General features: G+C 44.2%; 1 protein-coding gene across 2 annotated transcripts in view; it reads right to left on the bottom strand.

Annotated features, from left to right (window-relative positions):
* LOC130209671 (fibroblast growth factor receptor-like 1) overlaps nucleotides 1–21353 on the bottom strand; it is an 89007-nt gene that overhangs the window by 6190 nt on the left and 61464 nt on the right. Inside the window, exons 4-5 of one of the 2 annotated variants that reach the window (XM_056439441.1) lie at nucleotides 8966–9043; nucleotides 1015–1332 (exon numbers count right to left, since the gene is read on the bottom strand). In XM_056439441.1, coding sequence (XP_056295416.1) covers nucleotides 1015–1332; nucleotides 8966–9043 — 396 coding nt within the window. The remainder of the gene's footprint in view (nucleotides 1–1014; nucleotides 1333–8965; nucleotides 9044–21353) is intronic. The other variant, XM_056439442.1, reaches the window with a different exon arrangement.

Genomic DNA, 21353 nt, shown 5'->3' with positions numbered 1-21353 from the left:
AGTCACAGATCACAGCAACACACATTCAGCTCTCAACATGAAAACGAGAGCCTCCTGGAGGTGGAGAGTGCAGCTGGCTCGCTCTGACGACTGGAAGACCTGCCGGACATTCCTCGCTCGCTTGACCGCCGTTTGCTGACAAACCTGGAGGCGATCCATAAATGCCACTGAAGGGAACGTTATTGAGGAGGTCTATACTTGGTGCGGCTCATTAGACCAGCACCATACCGAAAAGACTTGATTCAATTGATCTGGAGTATTTCAAATATCTAGGAAATTTTTCTCCCTGTGGTATTCAATGTGTAAATGTATAACCTCTCTAAAGACTATTTAATGACAGTAGCGAGAGAAATAAATGGCATTTTTAACTCAGGTCCTTTTCAAATAATCCAATCCTGAAACTGATAAATTTTTGTCAGCACATCATTTTTATATATTTGAAAAGTAGATTATGGTTTCCTTGGTGATATGATCATAGACATTCTACATAATCACTGTATTGGAAACCCATTTCAAACCCCGCTATCGAGCCAGACAGGTCTCTCAGTCGAACAATAAAGCACACACTGTGTACATCATAATGCGTGTTATTGTTTTTGTGAGACACATTCCTGCCGGCGTATCGTATATCCGCACCACAACTCCAAAAATGTGCTTTTCTGATGTGTCACGACATGAAACCAGCACACGCAGCCGTATTCCTACATAGATTAACCTTTTGTACAGGAACATGTTTTAAATCACTTAAATGTTGTGCTGAGACGTTAAATTGATGAATGGATTACGCAATGGAGAATAAATCTATAATATGTACAGCACTCAGTTAAAAAATGCCAAATATTTGCTTTTTTTCTTTGAAGGATTTCCAATGTTTCACCAGTTTCTGATTATACACAGGAAGCTCCAACTGGACAAGCTGCAAGCGATCTTTATCAAAGACCGGCAACACATTTAATGATAACAACAATCAATCTGCATCTTTGAGGTCGAGCGTCCAGGTGCAGGGTGACTCACGTATGACTTCCACTTTGTAGGTGGCGTTGATCTCTCCCGCTCGGTTGGACACGTGGCAGGTGTACTTCCCGCTGTGCCTCGGCATCAGGTTCTTCAGACTCAGGGTCCACCTCTTCTTCTTCCCTTCTCCTCCTGCTCCGGCGTCCTCGTCCAACAGCGGCCGGCTGTCCTTCAGCCAGACGATGTCGGGCCGAGGGTTCCCGCTCGCCGTACACTTCAGCCGCACCGAGCTGCCCACCGGGCGAGCGATGACGCGCTTCCTCATCTTTGACGGCTGCGTGAAGCGCGGACGCACTGCGAGGGGAGAGAGCGTCGAAACTGTGAGTATGAGAGAGAGAGTCAAAACTGTGACTATGAGAGAGAGAGAGAGTCAAAACTGTGAGAATGAGACAGAGAGAGAGAGAGAGTCAAAACTGTGAGTATGAGAGAGAGAGAGTCAAAATCAAAACTGTGAGTATGAGAGAGAGAGAGTCAAAACTGTGAGTATGAGAGAGAGAGAGAGTCAAAATCAAAACTGTGAGTATGAGAGAGAGAGAGAGAGTCAAAACTGTGAGTATGAGAGAGAGAGAGAGTCAAAATCAAAACTGTGAGTATGAGAGAGAGAAAGAGTCAGAACTGTGAGTATGAGAGAGAGAGAGAGTCAAAACTGTGACTATGAGAGAGAGAGAGTCAAAACTGTGACTATGAGAGAGAGAGAGTCAAAACTGTGAGTATGAGAGCGAGAGAGTCAAAACTGTGAGTATGAGAGAGAGTCAAAACTGTGAGTATGAGAGAGAGAGAGAGTCAAAACTGTGACTATGAGAGAGAGAGTCAAAACTGTGAGTATGAGAGAGAGAGAGAGTCAAAACTGTGACTATGAGAGAGAGAGTCAAAACTGTGAGTATGAGAGAGAGAGAGTCAAAACTGTGAGTATGAGAGAGAAAGAGTCAAAACTGTGACTATGAGAGAGAGAGAGAGAGAGTCAAAACTGTGAGTATGAGAGAGAGAGTCAAAACTGTGACTATGAGAGAGATAGTCAAAACTGTGAGTATGAGAGAGAGAGAGAGTCAAAACTGTGACTATGAGAGAGAGAGTCAAAACTGTGAGTATGAGAGAGAGTCAAAACTGTGAGTATGAGAGAGAGAGAGTCAAAACTGTGAGTATGAGAGAGAGAGAGAGAGAGTCAAAACGGTGAGTATGAGAGAGAGAGAGTCAAAACTGTGAGTATGAGAGAGAGAGTCAAAACTGTGACTATGAGAGAGAGAGAGTCAAAACTGTGAGTATGAGAGAGAGAGAGAGTCAAAACTGTGAGTATGAGAGAGAAAGAGTCAAAACTGTGACTATGAGAGAGAGAGAGAGAGAGTCAAAACTGTGAGTATGAGAGAGAGAGTCAAAACTGTGACTATGAGAGAGATAGTCAAAACTGTGAGTATGAGAGCGAGAGAGAGTCAAAACTGTGACTATGAGAGAGAGAGTCAAAACTGTGAGTATGAGAGAGAGTCAAAACTGTGAGTATGAGAGAGAGAGTCAAAACTGTGAGTATGAGAGAGATAGAGTCAAAACTGTGAGTATGAGAGAGAGAGAGAGAGAGTCAAAACGGTGAGTATGAGAGAGAGAGAGTCAAAACTGTGAGTATGAGAGAGAGAGTCAAAACTGTGACTATGAGAGAGAGAGAGTCAAAACTGTGAGTATGAGAGAGAGAGTCAAAACTGTGACTATGAGAGAGAGAGAGTCAAAACTGTGAGTATGAGAGAGAGAGTCAAAACTGTGACTATGAGAGAGAGAGAGAGTCAAAACTGTGAGTATGAGAGAGAGAGTCAAAACTGTGACTATGAGAGAGAGAGAGTCAAAACTGTGAGTATGAGAGAGAGAGAGTCAAAACTGTGAGTATGAGAGAGAGAGAGAGTCAAAACTGTGACTATGAGAGAGTCAAAATCAAAACTGTGAGTATGAGAGCAAGAGAGTCAAAACTGTGAGTATGAGAGAGAGAGAGTCAAAAATGTGAGTATGAGAGAGAGAGAGTCAAAACTGTGACTATGAGAGAGAGAGAGTCAAAACTGTGAGTATGAGAGAGAGTCAAAACTGTGAGTATGAGAGAGAGAGAGAGAGAGAGAGTCAAAACTGTGACTATGAGAGAGAGAGAGAGAGAGAGAGTCAAAACTGTGACTATGAGAGAGAGAGAGTCAAAACTATGACTATGAGAGAGAGAGAGAGAGTTGTGCTGATGTTGGCTGGTGGTGGAATATGCATGTGTATGAGTAGAGGTTATGAGTAGAGGTTCTGAGTAGAGGTTATGAGGAGAGGTTCTGAGTAGAGGTTATGAGTAGAGGTTCTGAGTAGAGGTTATGAGGAGAGGTTATGAGTAGAGGTTCTGAGTAGAGGTTATGAGGAGAGGTTCTGAGTAGAGGTTATGAGTAGAGGTTATGAGTAGAAGTTATGAGGAGACGTTATGAGTAGAGGTTATGAGGAGAGGTTATGAGTAGAGGTTATGAGGAGAGGTTATGAGGAGAGGTTATGAGGAGACGTTATGAGTAGAGGTTATGAGGAGACGTTATGAGTAGTGGTTATGAGTAGAGGTTATGAGGAGAGGTTATGAGGAGAGGTTATGAGTAGAGGTTATGAGGAGAGGTTATGAGTAGAGGTTATGAGGAGAGGTTATGAGGAGAGGTTATGAGTAGAGGTTATGAGGAGAGGTTATGAGGAGAGGTTATGAGGAGAGGTTATGAGTAGAAGTTATGAGGAGAGGTTATGAGGAGAGGTTATGAGTAGAGGTTATGAGGAGAGGTTATGAGGAGAGGTTATGAGTAGAGTTTATGAGGAGATGTTATGAGTAGAGGTTATGAGGAGACGTTATGAGTAGAGGTTATGAGTAGAGGTTATGAGGAGAGGTTATGAGTAGAGGTTATGAGGAGACGTTATGAGGAGAGGTTATGAGTAGAGGTTATGAGGAGAGGTTATGAGTAGAGGTTATGAGGAGAGGTTATGAGGAGAGGTTATGAGGAGAGGTTATGAGGAGAGGTTATGAGGAGAGGTTATGAGTAGAGGTTATGAGGAGAGGTTATGAGGAGAGGTTATGAGTAGAGGTTATGAGGAGAGGTTATGAGTAGAGGTTATGAGGAGAGGTTATGAGGAGAGGTTATGAGGAGAGGTTATGAGTAGAAGTTATGAGGAGAGGTTATGAGGAGAGGTTATGAGTAGAGGTTATGAGTAGAAGTTATGAGGAGAGGTTATGAGGAGAGGTTATGAGTAGAGTTTATGAGGAGATGTTATGAGTAGAGGTTATGAGGAGACGTTATGAGTAGAGGTTATGAGTAGAGGTTATGAGGAGAGGTTATGAGTAGAGGTTATGAGGAGACGTTATGAGGAGAGGTTATGAGTAGAGGTTATGAGGAGAGGTTATGAGTAGAGGTTATGAGGAGAGGTTATGAGTAGAGGTTATGAGGAGAGGTTATGAGGAGAGGTTATGAGGAGAGGTTATGAGGAGAGGTTATGAGTAGAGGTTATGAGGAGAGGTTATGAGTAGAGGTTATGAGGAGAGGTTATGAGTAGAGGTTATGAGGAGACGTTATGAGGAGAGGTTATGAGTAGAGGTTATGAGGAGAGGTTATGAGTAGAGGTTATGAGGAGAGGTTATGAGTAGAGGTTATGAGGAGAGGTTATGAGGAGAGGTTATGAGTAGAGGTTCTGAGTAGAGTTTCTGAGTAGAAGTTATGAGGAGAGGTTATGAGTAGAGGTTCTGAGTAGAGGTTCTGAGTAGAGGTTCTGAGTAGAGGTTCTGAGTAGAGGTTCTGAGTAGAGGGTGAACGGTTCACAGAGCAGTTTTTATGTGAGCAGATTGGTAAAGATCGTGTAACTCAAAGATTCTCACATGAGACTTTTACGAGAGGTAAAGAGCGATCAAAGCCACGTTATCGGAACAGGCCACTGGCCAAAGGGAGGGTTCAGAGATGTTTTGAGAAAAGAAAATATCTGTTGCTATGAGATGAATAAAGACATGATCATTCTGACATCGAGATTATATACTATGTTTATTTGTATTCCTTCAGCCTGACAGCTAGCCCTTTTCCCACCTCCATCCTTCTATTCCTATCGGGTCGAGCGGTGAGGAGATAAGGCAGCTTTCCTTTTGAAACACATTGTTTCTGTATCTCTCCTGAAGAAGACGGAAAGACGTATAAACTAATTACTGTTTGGTAGTGATACAGTTTGTACATTTCCTCAAGCTGTCAGGCTGGAGCAGTGAGGGTTCTCCAGAGGGTTCTCCACAGGGTTCTCATGCTAGCTTGGCTTTCTGCCCCGTGTGGTTGATTCCTCTTGATGTTTCAGTGGTTGAACTGTCTATGCAGCCGCGAATGTGATCACAAATAAATTTTCTACCCCGCTGGTATTGCGCAGTGCTCTGTAACCTTTGCCTACACACCATGAAATCAATTTCTTTGAAGTGAATAATAATCTGCCGTCCTCTCCACGCGAGTACGATCGTAGCTGCCGTGACGAGACGTCCTCGAGTCGACATTCGGACCTCTGTTTCTACAAACTTTTTACACAAGAATGATGGAATTAGGGACAAATGACATCATCTCAGTCTGCAGATAATTGCTAACTTGTTAGATTTACATTATGATAAGGAGCGTCCGACAGGCTGAGGTCATCGCGACAGAGCCAAGGATTCCATGTTGTGCCATGACAACACATGGCAGCGTGCCTCTCGTTATACACAACCTAATTTGCTGTAATAAACCTAATTGTTTGTTTAAGAAAAATGTTTGAATCACTTCCTTTTCCCCCCTACGCAAAAGACTTACTCACATGACCGGGAAGCTACACACACACACACACATGCTAGATTCCGTGGACCAGCACACCTCTGGCCTCGGGGTTGTACGCTCTTAAAAAGAAAGCACGGATCTGGCCTCAAATCACGCAGCCGTAAGATCCCGCCGTAAAACCCACGAGACAGCGATGTAACGTCACTGTCAATATCCGGTCATGAATGCACATCTGTGCGCACGTCATAAAAAGCCAAACATCCACTCATTCATGCAAATCCTTCCTCACAAAACATTGAATGGACAGTTAACCACATTTTCAACATGTAGCTGCGTGACTGAACCCCACCGTACAAATCCCATCTGCCCTCCACCGAGGAAATTGTTGTTCGTCAAACATCATAATCAGATGATTTGCCGACTAATCGATTTCGTTTAATCGACAGATCTGTAAAACAGAGTTTTCTCCACAAAGAGTCACACAAAGCCCCGCTCTGAATCTTGAATCTAGAGACTAAAAAGTATAAAAAGTTCCCGACAGATGCCCGATTAGTTGACAAATTGACCGGCCGGCCCTAATCTATCCATACACATATATCCCACTTTAAAAAAACACAACAATCAGCGAGTGGTGAACACAGATCAAAGAGGAGAAAATAACTATCCAGGAGGGAAGGAGGAGAGGAAATCATTCACAGGAGCGCTTGATTTTACAGCCCTCAAGTTCTGGCCACGGCAGATAGCCATCAACCGGGGCGATAAATCTCCCTGGAACTACTGCAGTTGCGCCTCTTTCGTTGGACACAGTTATTATTCTAGCTCCGGGTAAACAAACCGGGGGGAGAGTTATGTGACGTGGAGATCTCACTACGGCCACATTACGAGGTGGAATGAAGTCCTCCTCAGACAGGATGACAGAACAAACATCCCCCCCCGGCTACTACAGCTGAACTGTGACATTACAGAACGTGGAGGATAAATAGAGGAGAGTGATTAATACTTTCATGTTTTGGCAGAGGCTTTCTTTGATGAGAGGCGAGATGGCTCGGGCGGAAACAAATTGAGAAGAAGAGTTAAAGCAAAGTGCAGCTGAACTCTTATTGGCTAAAGATGAGACTGGAGAGGGAACTAAATACAGCAAAGTGCGACTGAAATGAACTGATTTATACCGTCCGAGCTTCACCAAGTCAAACAGAAGTTAAGGGGAAAGCAGATGGGAGGAGAACGCCAGCGGTTCAACTCGGGGTGAGCTCGCGCAGATTGCTAAAGAGAGACGAATAAAACTGGAGCGACGGCGAAGAAATTGAGAACAAAGAGAAGGAGCGATGGATTCAAAACAATAAAAAAAAAAGGCAAGCGAGAGGGCAGAGTGAAAGGGAAACACAGCGAGAGGGCGAAGTGAGAGAGGGAAGAGGCGAGAAGGCTTGTTCTGGGTCTCGGGGGCCACTTCAACGCCACACTTCACAGTGTCAAAATACGGCTGACCCTCCGACGGGCGGCCTTTGATCACAGAGTGTGTGTACACACACACACACACAGAGAGAGAGAGAGAGAGAGAGATGTTTGCTCCATGAGGTCATTTTGTTTCATTCTGACAGGAGTTAGTTTAGATTTAGTATTACGATTACATTTATCTTGACGTATTTTCCGAGTTTGATAAGAATATTGATTCCACTTTCAACGTCTGCCTTAAGGGGGGATAGAGAGCGTTAGCCTAGCTTAGCATAAAGACTGTAAACGGGGGGGAACAGCTAGCCTGGTTCTCTCCACTGAGCGATCACCACATATACCGTTTGAGCTGCACAGTGTTAAAACAGACACGTTGTCGTCATATAAGGAGATACAACTATTTCTTGGCCAACAACAGTCGAGAGTGACGATTCCCAGAGTCTTCGTGTCACCATGAGTTTTAACCAGCTGAGACGCTGTTTCACAAAAGTTATTTTGATGTGTGTGGATTAAAAATGCTAAAAATAAGTGCTGGGAGGTACATTTATTTTACCTTTTGAGAGAGACGACTTTTCCTTTGCTAAGCTCCAGTTTACAATTCCAAGAACAAGGCTAAGTTTGTACAACGTTTGACTTACCGGTATATTTATAGATAAAGTGGGATGTCCAGTTGGAGTCACAGCTGAATGTGTTTAAAGGGTTATCAAACACTGCACGACGTTATGAAAAGCAGGTTTTAAATACTCTAAAACAATATCACTGAGACATCGATCACATGCTAACCAGTATAAATACACCGTTCCCTTTATATGATCAGTCTGAGTGGCCGTGCAGCGGTCTGATGGACGCCTCGGCTCAAGCTGTGAGTGTGTGCGTGGGGTTGTGTGTGAGTAGAAAAGAGGTCAAATAAATACAGAGAAAGAATGTGTGTGTAAAAGCAAAGGCAGCAAATGTTTGTTGACATTTTAGTGTGGAGTGAGCGTTGATGACGGAAAGAAAGAGGGGAAGAAAGGGAAGAGTTGGGTATGAGGATGACACAAAAAAGCAAAGAACGAAGAGTTGAGTTACACGGCAGGGTGACCGGTAAGACTTGGGGAGGGGGGGGGGGGGGAGGAATGTATAACACCTCACACAAATAGAGTGCTCTCCCCTCTGTCAGAGCCAATTATCTGAGCCAACTAACACCCTGACGTGTAACTGTGTGTGGGCCTCTGACAGTGTGCACGGTGTGTATTTGCTACTGTACCTTTCTGGGATGCTACACCCTCCCTTCCATCTAAAGCAGGGGTCAGGAACCTTTTTGACTGGGAGAGCCATAAAAGCCAAATATTTCTAAATATATATAATTGAGAGCCATATAGTATTTTTAACGTATAATAAATTAAATATGTCATGTGACTTTTTCTTTGCTCCGCCCCGAGAAGTGTTAATGCGACACGTAGAGACAGAAGTGACATGCTGCTGTGTAGATACGATCAATAACAGATGTTTAGTTTAATAAAAGAACAAAGATGTCTTTAAGAAAGGGACCTGACATTACTTCTGCTGTAATCTGGCGCGATAGAGAAAATTACAGGGGGGCGGGCGGAGATTTTTTTTTCTCAACTCAAAATTGTCTGGGAGCCACATGCCGTCACCGGAAGAGCCATAGGTTCCCGACCCCTGATCTAAAGTGTCCCTTCTCGGCGTCTTTCTCATTTTTTAAATAGTGATATGCCTGCAATGCTGAGGTGAGAGGCGTTGTGAGCGCTTACCCAGTTTCCCAGCCAGCTCCGGGGCGAGTTCGGAGTCCCCGTTGGCCATCCCGGGTCCACCTCTTAAGCTGGAGTCATCTGGTGAGGCACAGAGAAAGCATCATTAGCGAATTGACTTCTGAAGGGCCGATCACGAGTTATGTACGGCACAAAGAGCTGATGCAGAAAACTCATCGGAGACATTTCAATCCTCAGTGCTGAATTGTCTTGATGAGGTCATGAATTCTACAGCCACTTGTTGCTTTGGGGCACACAGCTCAGCTGGGTCTATGTGCTACAAGCTAAAACATCAATACAAAGAGACCTGGAGTGCATGGGAGTTGGGGTGGATTATTTAGAAGGAGGGTTTTGTCTGTCTTCTGTCGGCGTCTGACAGCTGTTTCATAAGATGCAGCTGTTTCAGCACGGGGTCAAGAGGCGTGATGGTGCGTTCACACACACATACATTCAAGAGTTCAGTGATACATCAATCTGACCACTCAGATTGGATGCAGATTGTTACCAGTTAGGGAGGTAGAATGCAGAAGCATCTCTGTTATCACTTTAACATTTGGAAAAATGTAGAATATAGTTTTTTTTGGTTTTGTTTTTTTAAAAGATAAAAGCGGGCTGATAACGCCAGTGGATCGGTTCCCTGAAGTATCAGGTAAAAAAGACTCACTGTTCGCATCACTTAAAGTCAAAGATTTTAAAAAATAACAATGTTTCAGTACACATCTGGTTTGCAGGTAGCAGGTCAAATCTGGTGGGAAAGTGAGAGTGAGGCGTCACAACTCACAGGGGAAAGTCACTTCTGGCTTTTCAAAGCATACGTTCCATCCGGCAGAGACTCCGCCCTCAACGCCGCCCCGCTCATTTCAAATGTCTCGCCCCAAACCAGCGAAACCAAATGACAAATAACACGACGCGCCTGTCCTCTGGTGTCGCTCTGCCAGAGCCGCGTTGCTACCGCAGCTCACTGGTGTTGAAATCAAGTCTAGCCTCCATAACTCTACCGTCACTCCAAAATAGCTCCTCCCTGACATCGAGAATGCGAGATCATTCATTTGTGCCCCAAACATCTTAACTGAGGTCTTTTTTCAAAAGAATTCCCCAGAAATACCTTCATACAGTATGCGCCGACAGCATGTTCCACTATATCATATTGCTTTTACTCTCTCGCTGGCGTATCGGTTTCCCTCCCTCGGCATCTCTTCCCAAAATTGATTATCATGAAGATACAAACATCTGTCCGAGCCTTCACGCTACGGAGCGCTTCAAGATGGAACCGGTGTATCCGAGGGGCCCTTTAACTGGGAGGTGGGGACGGGGGCCGATACAGAGTGAGGTCGGTCGAAATACGTGACAAACTTGGCTTGAACCTGAAACTCCAACCAAAGCCTGATGCTCGTTCTGGAAAGAAAGAAATGAAGAGAATCAAACAGCCTCGGCGGACCACCTGCGGTAAATATGTGACGCTCGTAAATTAATACGCTCATCTTGCATGTTGCTACAAATACGCAATCTGCCAGTGGATTTTAAGAGACCACCTGAAAGCGGCGCGTTTAATGCGGCGCCAAATGTCTTCAGAGCGTCACTATTTGGATGATGGAGTGAAAGAAGCATTTGAAATGCAAATATGAGGCATGACCTGCATCCTCGGGGCTGGTATTAATAGCATGCAGGCAGGCCCTATATGTGTGTGTGTGTGTGTGTGTGTGTGCACGAGAGAATGTGATATTAATTCCTGTATGAGTGTGTCTGTGCGTGTGTGTGTGTGTGTGCATGTGTTAATGAACTAAGTGGTAACTTGAGTTGCGGGTATTCCCGTTCCGCCTTCACTCCTCCTGCCACATGTACGCCGTGTTCTGAGAAAGGGCCGCGCGTTTGAAGCCCGGCGGCACGGGGGTCTGGATCTGGGCAGGATGGGAGGTGGTGGCATGGTTTAGCACTCTTCACAGCTAGAAGCCCCCCCCCCCCCGTCCCCTTCCCCACCCACAGGCCTGGTGCGAGCCTGTAAACCTTCCTTGGCAGACCTCACACAGACCCGTTTACAGGGGGGGGGGGGGGGGGCTGGACCACTTTGTTGCAGCCAAGGCGTCAAAGTATTTCCAGAACTAGAACGGGCACTCGGTAGAGCGCATACCTTCGCATATCACAAGATTGGGCATTGAATTATGAACATTTTGGCATTAGTTGCATGCCAATTGGATAGAAATTGACCGCTATGGTAAAAAGAAGATGTTGACCTTTTCATGACCTTGACCTTTGACCCGATCGATCCCAAAATCTAATCAAATGGTCCCCGGATAATAACCAATCATCCCACCAAATTTCATGCGATTGGGTTTAATACTTTTTGAGTTATGCGAGTAACACGCATACAAATAAATAAATACACGGCGATCAAAACATAACCTTCCGCATTTTCAAGCGAAGGTAACTACATGGGCTGTGTCTTGTGATACCGATGCAGAGACGCCTAGAACACCTACAAGCGTGTGTGACTTGACACACGGCTGATATCGTACACATCCATCCACCCAGAGTCGGTTGTTTTAGAGCCGTGTCGTCTCCTGGTGTAAGGGTTATAGGTACTGGAACCCAAAAGCACAACAAACACCGGAATGCAGGAGGAGGCAGTTTACTGTGTGTTTCAGGCAGGGTCAAAACCAGGTAGTCAGTCCAACAGGGCAACAAATCCAAAAAGGGGCAGGCAAAATCTTGAGTCGGGTAAACAGGCAAACAGGGTCATAACAGGCAGGTCAGGAAGAAACTCTAATAACGCTGGAAGGTTTGGCGGTGACACACAAGACAATCTGGCAGAGGACAAGTGGAAGTGAGGGAGCTAAATAGTGAGAGACTAATGAGGGGATGGGCTGCAGGTGAGAAGGGCGTGAGGACCAGGTGAAGGGAATGAGGGACAATCAGGTGAGGATGACAGGATCTGGAATGACAGGAGAGTTAATGAAACATGTAAGCAGGATGAATTTAACTAGGAAGGTGGGGAATTAGTGACACCTGGAGTCAAACTGGAAAACCGTGTCTTTCAAAAAGCAGCATGTTCGACACCCTGTCTTCAGAAACTGTCAGTTTGACACTTTTCTTTAGTTCTGTTCGACGAGTGCAGAGTTGTTTCACTGTTTGGTTGAAGCTGAACACACACGGAGTGGAACTTGTACTCCCTCCGTGCTTCAGGTGTAATAAACAAAAATGCTTTCTTCTGATGCCATTCCACCTTCTAATGTTCGCCCAGATACCTTGGCTGGTGATGCCGACAACTGACACACACACACACACACACGAATACTTGAAGGCAAGTATAAGCAGGGGTTTTCACAGTAACAATCATCTTTAGGCCGATTCTCAGCCAAAGATTGTTTGTGCGGTAAGAAGCACCACTCACACTGTCTTTGAGAGTTGGAAGTCTCCTCTGCAGCTTGTCAGCGTGTCAGTTTCAGGAGTCACTTTATCGTTTATTCTTATAAAACCAACACTTTAATACTCTAGAACCGTCAGTGTTTTTGGATCAAGCTCGTGTCAGATGTAGGCTACAGATGTTATCATTTCAATGTGTCAAATACAGCTTTAATAATTTCGGCAGCCAGCCAATATTAAAAGATTCGGATCGGGGCCAAAAAAACTTTTACTTTAAGCTTTTGGACCACATGTTTCTGGTTAATGTTCATCTTCTCCCAGATGTAGCACTTTGAAGTTGGTCTTGCTCAAGATGTGAGAGGGTATCTCTCTGTATGTATTCTCTCAATCGCTTCACACGACATCATCCACACACACACACACACACACACACACACACACACACACACACACACACACACACACACACGACTGCACGGCCTATAGAAACAGTTTGTGATTCGGTATCTTGACACTTTAACACTGTTTTGTATTTCTCATATTCAAACATTCACTCACTCTCTCCTCACGCGCGTGCTTCCCATTTCATCTCTCTTCAATCTTTTATTATTTGTTTCTTCTCATTCCTCCCTCTTTTCATCTACGGTGAGGGGCGGGGGTGGGTGGGGGGTGATGGTTCAACAGCGTGCTACATCTCACACATATCCACTGGCGGGATACCCCTGTGTGACTGAGTGTGTTTGAATAACCCCTTCTTCTATTTACATTTTGGTCTGCCGAGGAAAAGGCAGCAATTGGACATGAGCAAGCTCAGAAATATGAGTCCCAACCGTCCAGCGTGTGTGTGTGTGTGTGTGTGTGGGGGGGGGGGGGGGCAGTGTTTTCCTAAAGGGTCATGTCCTTCCCGGTTTTAATATAGAGACACTGGAGCCGTTGAGTGTCGGTGTGTTACGGCTGCGTGTTGCCGCATCACGGCCAAAAGCAGCCCGATGCTGAATTTGCGTGTATCCGACAAAAACCCAGTAAACCACCGTTAGTCCTCTAAAACGGACCACGGTGGCAGCTTGCCTCACACTTCCTCCAGACTCCATGTTTCACATCATCATTTTGCCACCGCAAGTGAACAGCTCTGCAAGACGAGGCATCGTGCAGTTCAACCTGGACCCTCGGAGGGTTCACTTTCTGCTCCAGCAGCAACAGCTTGCTCTAAATATTGCAGCGCATTGCAGTTTTGACCAAAGTTGAAGTTTAACCCAACGGCACGGCGTGTAACTCATCAGGCGTAGCCCCAAAAATAATCCTCAGTCTTCACATGGATTTGAACTTGGCTCTAAATAAACACCGATGTCAGTCTTTTCAAGCACGGTATCGGACAGTAAACATTATTCTTTCACGGGTGTTTTAAAGTTTCATTCTTGACCCTGAAACCAGTTTAGAGAACTCTCCCACCACAAAGTCCATTAAGTCTTATTTGATCTTCATCAGCAGTAAGCAGCCGTCACAGGATTATAGACGTTAACATTTATTTCTGCACACTTTAACAATGTTTCATACTTTCACTTTTAGAGCAGGAACCAAAGCAATCTCTACCGCTGTACTTTTCTTTTTAAAATGTGCAAATTGTTTTCTATGTAAATAAAGTACACCATGCCGAAAGGGTTTGGATATAATAATGCAATATAATAAATAGGGATGATTTCAAAAGGGAATGTTTTTCTCTACCAAATCTATCTTTCAGCTGCACAACTCTTTCCTGAGGAAGATCGTTTAGTTTCGTCCACAGGAGGCGACGCACGTCACATGTTCACGTTATTCTGGGCAGTGATAGCTGAGGAAAGTAACTTTAACTTTAAACAATGAGACGTCATGAGCTCGATGTGGGATGTCCGAGGAGCTCACAATTCGGTTTAACAACGTGACCTCTGGTCGGTGCGCCGCAGAGATTACTGGATGACTATTTCAGAAGAGAGAAGATGATAGACGATAGATGATAGATGCATTTGGGGCGGCACGCGGCTGAACTTGAGAACTCTCATTCTTATACAATACAATTTGGCAACGATCCCTCTTCCAAAAAAGCCCGTTTGTCCTTCAGCAGCCCGTTGGCCCGTCGGTGCTCCGACCCCCTACGAAAACACACACTGTCATTATAACTCCATCAGCCCTCTGGAAACTATGAAACCACATGTATCTTATGCTGGAAGCCCTTTTTGGCTGTTGTTGGAATAACAGCAGAGACTTGACATGTTTCCCATTTGTAGGGATTTTTGTTTGTGGGTGCAGATGATGTTGTGTTTGTCTGACAAGCTGCTTTTAGAGCCCACGTTCCAAACATACTGTTCTCCCACATTCGCACGAGTTCAGCTGCAGCGAGTTGCAACATCGCACACAGCGTCTTTGTGATGGATGGTTTGATTTGCACACTGTGGCTTCAGATCTAAAATGTAAAACTTGAAATGCCCCGTGGAAAGTTCCTGTCTGCAGTACGGGTCGCGTTTCATATGTAATTAGCGGCTCATGTAATCCATCGAGGACAGTAATTGTTTAATGTACTTAGAAATGAGCCAAACCCACCCGCAGACCACAGTTCAGTGAAGACATGAATTTAAATAAAAATGTTTAAATTTTTTTTTTTGTGAATGATATTTCAGGTCAGTTCAAATCACAATACAGAACAATAAGGATCATATTTTCCTCATTATTATTTTCTCCTTCATTGTGGCGTCTGATCTGCTCTTAAGTCCTTAACGCTTGCAAAACCAAAAACAGATCTATTGTGCTTATGGATAATGCTATATAGAGCTGAAATGATGAGTCACCTTATTCATCAATAAGGTGACTGGACAGAACAAGTCAGCAACAATGTTGATCATTTATCGAGCAAAAATGGCCACAGAGGTCAAGTTTTCTCTGTTTTATATCACGGTATGTTTGATAATCAGCATTTTTCAACATATGTATCACATTTCATAGACTAAATGATCAATCAATGATATATAACAAAGATATTGTCTTTGATCATAGCATTGTTCTGGTATTTAATTTATAATGAAAATATGAGTTATTTGAAACTTAATTAGTATTGTGATGTGAACTTTGTCAGTCTTCACAGGGAACCTGTTTTTCCAATTTTTTACTTTTTGTAAAGAATCCCTCAAAGGCCAAAGGGAAGTCTTCTTCAAAGAAATTTCACAAAGTAAAGATGGCAAAAATATATACATCCATTGTTCCGACACACGGTCCAGAGAACACAATTCATAAACGTTTAAAGTTGTCATATTCTCAAGAGAAGAGAAGCGCAAAGTGTCCACATCTGCACAACTACAGAACAGTTGCACACACGCACACACATGCACGCGTGAAGACGCACACACACACAGACACAGACACACACGTCACTTTGATTTACACTCTTGCCTGCGGAGAGGCCGTGTAGCCGTATGGAAATCATTATATCTCGGGCAGCTACACACTTCCCCATTAACAGCATGAGAGAGAGACATCGAAAGGGGCTGCGACGGAGAAAGAGAGAGAACGGGACGGGAACCGACTGACTTTTAGAGGAGGTCAAGAGGCAGCGGGAGAGGGATGAAAAGACAGAGCTGGAGAGAATGAGAGAGAGAGAGAGAGAGAGAAAGAGGCGACAGTGCGGAGAAAGATTTATTAACTGTAACCGCAGAACAGACAATCGTACATTAGAGTTAACAGCTACTCTCTGTTAGCGGCAACACTGGTTTACATGACAGATTAACAGCTTGTGTGTGTGTGTGTGTGTGTGTGTGTATTTAGGGGGCAGTCATCACAAGGGCGACATGTGTTTGAAGCGATGACATTTCATCGTTTATAAACCACACACAGACATAACCAATTGGAACGAAATCTCCAGAAGGTAAATATCCTTTGCTCGGAAATATCTCTGGAATTATTTTATCCCATTACCCTTCATCATCTTTATCCTCATCATCCTCACACACACACACACACACACACAGGGTTTTCTGGTCTGAATACTGGCCCGGTCCTATCGGCCCACCTCGGCCCGGGGCCGAGATGACAACAAAACCTTTTCACGAGTTTGACTTCACGAGGCTATTTGCAAACGCGATTACACGTCGTTCCGTTCTGGGCTCCGGCTCTCAGAAATACGATGAACACACGTTAACGTTCGGCCTGGAATTTCTCCCGACACACACACACACACACACACACGTAGCAACTATTTTTATATGGCACTCTTTGTATGCGGCAGATTTTGTTTGCTGGCAAGAGTTTCAGAGTGCAGGTAGGTTTAAGGAGGCTGAGGAAATGTGTGTGTGTGTGTGTGTGTGTGTTACGACATAGGTAAAGAACTAAAGAGAGAGAGAAAGAGGTGGTGGAGGTCCACATGGCTGAATCCTCAGTTATGCATTATGTTTTGAGGTGAAGTGCACCTTCAAGTAACAACACTTGAAGGTGCTACGTTCTATATTTAGAGCATATCTATTGCCTCCACACGCCTTTCCACATTGCTAACCGTGTAAACAAAGGCACCGGGCTGACAGAGCTGATGGAGTTAACCTGAGGGGAACCAGAGGCCCGTGCACGCTCACATGCACCCATAAGCTCTTAAATCCTGTCTGCCAACAAAACGCTGAAAACTTCAAGAACAACACACACAGAGAATGACTCCACCATATCTTTACAGAGCAAATAGTTCTTTGCTGCTATATATTATCGTAGAGAGAATGATTAAAAAGAGGGAAAGTGCACAATAATCACTTCATGTTGTGAGGGATCTGTAACTGTGGCTCACGATGTGGACCTGCAGCGCACTTACTGAGAAGTCTTAGAACTTAATCATGTTACCAGTTCCAGTTTTGGATCGCCCAAAAGATTTATATCGGTCCTTCAACTTTTGAAAGTGGAATAAAATATGCAATGTTTTCGTCACAATTGAATGAGGTTGTAATGAGAGTGACTGTGAAGTTTGTCAGACTGAATTTGAGTTTATTCTGAGCCCGAACAGACGAGGCAGGATTGCTCAAGAAGGCTTTGAAGTTATTGTCCAATCCCCTGCTTACTAGCTGTCATGCAAAAAAATAAAACGTTGGATTGCTGACTAGAGTAAATGGAAGTCCGTCGATATAAAGTAGTTCCTCTATATCCATTACGACTGAAGTCAATCATAAGTAATCAGTCAATCCCAAACACACAGCACTTAATAAACCCCACAGACATTTCTCTCTCCCCAGGATCTTCTCATGAAGACGTGACTTCACCAACTGCCGACGATGCCAGTGTGTGGTTGAGTGTCATCTCCACCCTCCGATGGGTACAGGTGTCGGACTAAAGCAGCATGCGATAGAAAAAGAGGTATTTAGTGAGGCAATGCTTTGACCATCAAGGTCTCCCCCGGGGTAAAAAGTCTGACCGGGATATTGACGTTGCAAAAGTACACTACCGTTCAAAAGTTTGGGGTCACTTAGAAATGTCTTTATTTTTCAAAGAAAAGCACTGTTTTTTCAATAAAGATAACATTAATCAAAAATACACACTATACATTGTTAATGTGGTAAATGACTATTCTAGGTGGAAGCGTCTGGTTTCTAATGAAATATCTCCATAGGTGTATAGAGGCCCATTTCCATCAACTATCACTCCAGTGTTCTAATGGTCCATTGTGTTTGCTAATCGCCTTAGAAGACTAATATCTGATTAGAAAACCCTTGTGCAATTATGCTAGCACAGCTGAAAACAGTTATGCTGGTGATATAAGCTATACAACTGGCCTTCCTTTGAGCTTGAAGTTTGTAGAACAAAATTAATACTTCAAATAAAAATCATTATTTCTAACCTTGTCAATGTCTTGACTACATTTTATATTCATTTGATAAATAAAAGTGTGATTTTTCATGGAAGACACGAAATTGTCTGGGTGACCCCAAACTTTTGAACGGTAGTGTATATTTATTGTGGTAACACATTGAATAAATTGGGTCCAGTTTATTGTTTTCAGATACTTCCAGCCCTGCTGAAGTGAAAAAGGGGCGGCGGGCAGGGAAACATGCCTGGTCATCAGTATGAAGAGCCGATTCCTCAGAGCGACTTCGATGATGACTGCTGTTGGAACTCGGGCCGGCTGTGTTACTTCTGCTGACCGACGCAGCAAAAACCGACTGCGTATATTCTCAAGTCGGTTTTTGGAGATGTTGAATATCTCGGCCCTATTTTACCCATAATCCCTTGCTCTCTACCTTCTGTGTTCCCTCGCCGCCGAAGTAAACACTGAGCTGCTGCAGCGAAATCAAACAGAGCTCAGTCTCAGTGGCAGACTAAACAAAAACATTTTCAGAGAGAACCTTTTGTACGCCAGCATCACGTTAGAGCGAGGACGAGAGAATCAAAGAGTGAAGGTGCATGAATATATTGCTCCTTGTGTGTGTGTGTGTGTGTGTGTCTAACTCTAAGCAGAGCTCTGTATTTCCTGAAGCTGAGCGAACTGCAGTTTGATCTCGAGCCCAACACACTAATTACAGCCACCTGTGTGTGTGTGTGTGTGTGTGAGAGAGAGGTATGAGTGGCTGCATGAGGGAGGAGGGTGACCGTATGAAAAAAATCTATTTCTTCTCACATCCACACATCTACAGGACAAAATAATGGAATGTCATACTTTGAGGCAGAGGTGCTGTTTTCCATTCTCGGGTTAACCTTCAGTGTGTGTGTGTGTGTGTGTATTTGGCTTGCGTCCGGCCTATTACCTTCACTTTGGCCTCGGCCCTGTCTCACAATCAGGCGTGTCTGAGTGTGTCTGTGCGGCTGTCCGTCACTCAGTCGAGACGTTTTGAGTCTACGCATACGAGGAGGCTCAACATCGACCGGGCCCGGTTCCCACTTCGGAGAAAAGACAGAGCGGTAAACAGATTGGGCCAATTGCCTCCGTGACCCATCAAACCACGACTCTGGCGGCGGCTTCCTTTGAAGCTACGTTTTCCATGTGTGCATCAAGGACTCATGACGCACATTTTCACCTTTCCAGTGTGTGTGACAAATGACCTCATCCCAGGAAAATAATACTATGAAATGGACCAGAGTCCAAGACCAGATTGGGACAATATGATGATAATTAACCTTACTTGACAGAGGACACGGTAAGGAAAGGGGGTCACCAACAGTTATATGACATGTGCTGCAACCACTTAGACAACTCCTCTAACTCTTCTCTTTAACCCTCCTGTTGCCTTGGGGTCAATTTGACCCCATTCAATGTTTAACCCTCCTGTTACCTTTATATTTACTGACATATTTTACCCTCGGGGTCAATTTGACCCCAGCAATTAAAACCTCCAGAAAATTCTTAGAATTAATATTGTTTTCCAAGTTTAAGTGTGAGGTACATTATGTTTGTTTGTTGACTACCTAAATAGCCCTTTAAATATATAAAAAAGTTGATATTTCTTATATGTTTGACACAGTGAAAAACAGCCTGGGGTCAAATTGACCCGAAAGAACACCGACATTAAACATTGAATGGGGTCAAATTGACCCTAAGGTAACAGGAGGGTTAAATAAATGTCTTCACCATCATCAAATAGTGGCCATCCCAAAACCTTAACTTTTACTTTAAAATATTTGATGAGCCTCATATAGATTGATTCACTACTGTGTTCAAAGTAATTAGCGAATTCCTGTCTTTATTTTAAATGAAAGAAAACAGTACACAAGCGTATATGGTAATCTTTGTGCCAGTCTTCGCCTAAGTTCTTTTCCTGAGGCCGGTGGATGCTCTTCTACGTTCTGAAACTGCACTTTTGGTCTTTTCTTCTGGTAAGTTGAACCATTTTCAACTTTAGGGTAAAAGCTGAGCTTCTGACTGCCACTCTTTACCCAGCCATCTAATCAAAGTAGAGGAGGGGCGGGACTTTTATGATGAGTATGTTGAGGGCTTATTATGTGGAGTATTCTGTTGGCTTCATGGTGACCTCATGTCTGGAACTCTGGACCAGATGAAGCCCGCTGTGTGAGATAATAACGTCGATGTGAATCTTTTCCCAAAGGATGGTCCTCGCCGAGATGTTCCCTCGCCCACTAAGCCACGAGCGCTCTCAAGCGCGTCTTTTTAGAAGAGAGCCTGGCGTCTCCAGCCGAGGTAACAATCTCTTTTGCGGACACGGCCCTTAAGTCGGCAGACTCTGCGTCTTTCTCTTCTGACCCTTTAGCTGAGCTGAAGATGTGTTCGGGAAGCTACAAACAACGTACACACACGAGCCGTGTAGATACAACAATCGGGGTTATTAACATCATCGCGGCTCTAAACATCTGGTGTTCCTGTGTTTCACTCCTTAACAATGTAACTGTTAACTTATTTCTTCTGGAGAGTGCAGCTGGCTTCAGATGAAGGTCAGGCGGTAAGAAGTCTAAGTGAGAACAGCGAAGCCCCCACAGTTCCTCCTGAGTCAATCCTCAATAAGCTGAAGCTTCCAGGTAACTCATTGAAGCCGGGGAGCAGAGTTTTGGCTAAAATTGCGGGCAATAAAAGTCGGTTCCAGGAAGTCCGATCTACCACCCCTCCAGGCTGAGGATCGCTCCAGAGCTCTCGGCCCCGAAGCCTCCGCAGAGCTACGGTACAGCTGTATCTTATTGTTCCACTTTACCCTTCTTATTGTCCTTTTCTACGGCACTACAAACCATATTGTATTTACAGTGCCTAGTTAGTCTGGTGCAAACTGTCACTTTGGTTGTAACATAAATGGTGTACTTGTAGTGTGCACGGTCACGACATCTCAGCCCCCCACATGTGGACCAGGATGAGTTCCCTGTAGAAATTACACCCTTGGATTGCGATACTTTTGTCCTTGCTTACACACATAGTCTATAATTAGATTATACTTTTATGAGTCAAGTCTTCCTGTTGCTTTTCTCTTTGATCTCACTCTTGCTCATTGTATCTAATATGTTGTAAACCTTGTTCACTCTCATTTAATTGTTGGCGTTTTGTATCCGATCCTATATGCACTGTTTAAAAACTACAAACGCAGACTCCCGTCTTCAAACC

This window comes from Pseudoliparis swirei, chromosome 19 (assembly GCF_029220125.1).
Source record: "Pseudoliparis swirei isolate HS2019 ecotype Mariana Trench chromosome 19, NWPU_hadal_v1, whole genome shotgun sequence".
In the NCBI taxonomy this organism is placed as follows: Eukaryota; Metazoa; Chordata; class Actinopteri; order Perciformes; family Liparidae; genus Pseudoliparis; species Pseudoliparis swirei.
This window is presented reverse-complemented; position numbering and strand designations above follow the sequence as displayed.